This window comes from Nannospalax galili, unplaced genomic scaffold (assembly GCF_000622305.1).
Source record: "Nannospalax galili isolate Female #2095 unplaced genomic scaffold, S.galili_v1.0 scaffold124, whole genome shotgun sequence".
In the NCBI taxonomy this organism is placed as follows: domain Eukaryota; kingdom Metazoa; phylum Chordata; class Mammalia; order Rodentia; family Spalacidae; genus Nannospalax; species Nannospalax galili.
This window is the reverse complement of record NW_008352485.1, coordinates 1,311,209-1,314,514: the sequence shown is the minus strand read 5'-3', so window position 1 is coordinate 1,314,514 and position 3,306 is coordinate 1,311,209. Positions and strand designations below refer to the sequence as shown.

The following is a 3,306-nucleotide window of genomic DNA, read 5'->3' as shown; positions in this document are numbered from 1 at the left end:
AAAAAAAAAGACAACAACAGAGGACGTGAAGTTGGGCTGGGGGAGCGGGAAAGGGTTCTGAATATGATCAAAATAGATTGTATGAAACACTTAAATTAATAAAAATATTTTTTAAAAGAACAGAAATGGGAGGTACCCAAAGGAATGTCACCTATTCTTATTTTCAGGAAAAAGAGCTCCTAGGATCTGGTTTCTGACAGAAAAAGTCTCATCTTGAATGCTACACTGAGCCTCTTTCCCTAGGATGGTGTGTCAGGCAGCAGACACTGGACCTTAGTCAGAAGGGGACTTGACCAAGACCATTTCCAAAGCCTGTGGGGGGTGAGGGAAAGCTTCAGCAAAGGAGGTACTCTTTGTGCTCTCTCTGGGGTGGAGGCCAGGACTCCAGCTGCAGGGGATGGGGCAGGCTCTGTTTCTGAGTGTTCAGAGTCAGATGCGTCTACTCAGACCAAGGGGAAAAAACCAGAGCCTGTAACAGGTTCTCACTTTCTTCTTGGGTGGGGATTCATAAAATGGGAGTCCCATTCACCCTCAGGCCCTCCAGGCTTCCTTCTAGCTCCTCTGGGCTGCTTTCTTTACTTTTTCATGTAAGAAGCCACAGGGAGTAGGGTCTATACAGGTAAGCCATGGTATACTGTACACATCTCAAAAAACTGTCACTTGTAGGAGAAAATCCAAGTCTTTACCTACATGTACTTCATTTTCATCTTGCCTATTTCAACCCCACAAATATACTGATTAAAAACATATGTCTATCTAAATGTGGTAGTACCCACACTCAGGAGGTAGTGGCAGGAAAATCAAGAATTCAAGACAATCCTAGGAGAATGCTCTAAAAAAAAACCAAGAGCTAGGGATGTAGCTTAGCCTTCGAAGGCTTACCTAATATATTAAAAGGCCCTGGATCTGACTTGCAACACTGAACAAAAAGATTTGCCCAGCACCCGTAATTCCAGGAAAATCTAAGAGTTCTTTCTCCACCAGCCTGAGTAATAATTCTATCTCAGAAAGGAAGAGAGTGGGGTGGGGGTGGAGGTGGGGGATAGGGTGGCAGAGGGGGAGGAAGGGGGGAAGGGACGGGAAAAGAAGGGAGGAAAGGGGAAAAAGGAAGGAAGTGAGGAAGGATGAAGGGGTGACAGAAGAGAAGGAGGGAGGGAGGGAAAAAGAGAGTGTGGGAGGAAGAGAGGAAGAAAGGAAGACAGGCTGTCCATCTAGCACTCTAGATGTTGTTCCCCTCCCTCTGTAGAAGATCCTTACTCAGATCTTCCCTTCAGTGGCCCTTCTATTTAAAACATACTTTATGGCCTTGAAAGGTACAAAGGATACATATAGAATTCCTTTAGCTTCTACATATAAAGAAGGCCTTACACTAGCCAAAACGTGTATGCAGTCTACAGTTTCACATGATCATGTAAGTTTCCATTAGCAAAGAAATCCGGTAGTCACATGACATACTATTACCCTGGAATCATTTGGGCAGCAACTTCTTTTTCCCTAAGACTTTTTTTTTTTAAAGTGTCTCTTGCCAGAATGTTGCCTTTGGTGAAACACACCAGCAGGAAATGCTTTCTGCAAAGACTCTTTAATGCTTACAGGTTGAAATAATTGATAAAAACCTTTCCTTTACCCATGTGATGAAGACAGCTGAGGTCATCCTTAGAGATGGAGAAACATCCATCAAAGGCGGGTGACTCTTTGCAGAAGACTGTCTGTAATTGATCCCATTCTAGGCCGCATCTGAGCTGCACATACCGACTGGCTGGTGTGGTTGCCCCGGCCCTACCCAGAGGTGGCCCCATGTGTCTTACAGCTAAGCTGCACAGCTTTCTTTGCCTTCATTTATTTGTAATTGAATTACTTAGAAAAGAGGAAAAAAGGACCCACCTTATCTCCTTCTTCCACTTCACATATTTTCTCTAAAGTTGAAGGGTTATATGTGGCAAATTTTTTTCCACTCTTGGAGTCATGCCAGTCATTGTTGATAAATATCTAACCAGGAAAGGAAGTATAACAAATTAGGTTTAAATCAAAATCATATAATTTCAACATACTAAAGATCTTAGGTAACGTCTTGTCTGCCCTCTTCCCCCCTCCTCTGGATGTTTTACAGATGAGACCCGGAGGGGGACAGAACACAGAATCAGACGAGCAACCAACAATGGGGAACAACCTCACAATCAGAACTAAGTTGTTGTCATAAGTCTATAATCCTTTAGAGTTGTTTTTTAAATGAAATCTTTGTTTGTAGCAATAACACAGATTCACAGAGGAACAGCTGGGTTAAATAGTTGCAAAGAAGGTACATATTGAGTCTTGTACCGTCGTAGGCTTTCGGGGAAGAACAAGTAGGTTTGAAGGTCTGTAAACTACACGAACCCCTTCTTCCTTCTTGCTTCAATCTCCAGGAATACTGTCAAGAACCCAGGTTTACTTGAGATCTTTCCATAACCCTTTAGGTATCATTAATACACATGGTAGTATCACATCCTGTCTCTGAACCCCTTTAAAATGTTTATTTTTCCATTAGCTTTTTTTTTTTTTTTTTTACAAAGCCAAGGTCAGAATTCAATAGTTGGGTCAAAAGCTTTCGGGTTACATCAAGTGATAAAATAAATTATCATTTGTATCCAGAAATAACTCACAAAAATTATTTCAATGGAACTTTCAATTATCCAGAACACAAGTGAAAATAGCAATGCTTTTTAAAAAAAATTTCTCAAGTCCAAGCACTGAATTATGCACTATCTACTCTTACTTTGCCCTAGGTTCTAATCACCTTTAAGAAATCACATTTAAAGATGGCTTTTGGAAAAGAATCAGGAGCAGAAGTGTTGGATAACCTACAGAGCCAATTCAAATGGTGAGGGGGTCCTGGCTGCCCAGCTCCAGGCCAGGGCAGTCACCTCTTGGTGGATCTCTGGGGGGCGCTCATTATCACAGCCTATCACATCCTGGGAAAGACTTTTGTCGCAGGAATGGCTGGCATATACTCAAAGCATAGCATCTAAACATGCTGTCAAGCATTCTAAAGGGCAGAACTAGCTTGTCAGGCTTCATTTTACATTTGGATGCATATCCTGGGTCTTTACACTGCACTTCTTCTTTTTGGATTAGTCAAAAAAAAAAAAAAAAAAAAAAAAAAAAAAAAAAAACTAGTCCAGGGACCAGAGAGGTGGCTCAGTGGTTAGGATCACACACTGCTCTGGTAGAGGGCCTGAATGTGATTCCTAGCACCCACGTCAGGATGCTTACAACTCCATGAAACTCCAGTTCCAGGGAATCTGACACTATCTTATGGTCTCTTTA

At 42.0% G+C, this 3,306-nt stretch overlaps 1 protein-coding gene across 2 annotated transcripts in view; it reads right to left on the bottom strand.

Moving 5' to 3' along the window:
* The window catches only part of Aldh1a3 (aldehyde dehydrogenase 1 family member A3), a 37,409-nt gene that overhangs the window by 30,208 nt on the left and 3,895 nt on the right, over nucleotides 1–3,306 (bottom strand). For both annotated transcript variants that reach the window (XM_029554309.1, XM_008849538.3), the window contains exon 2: nucleotides 1,885–1,989. In XM_029554309.1, coding sequence (XP_029410169.1) covers nucleotides 1,885–1,989 — 105 coding nt within the window. The remainder of the gene's footprint in view (nucleotides 1–1,884; nucleotides 1,990–3,306) is intronic.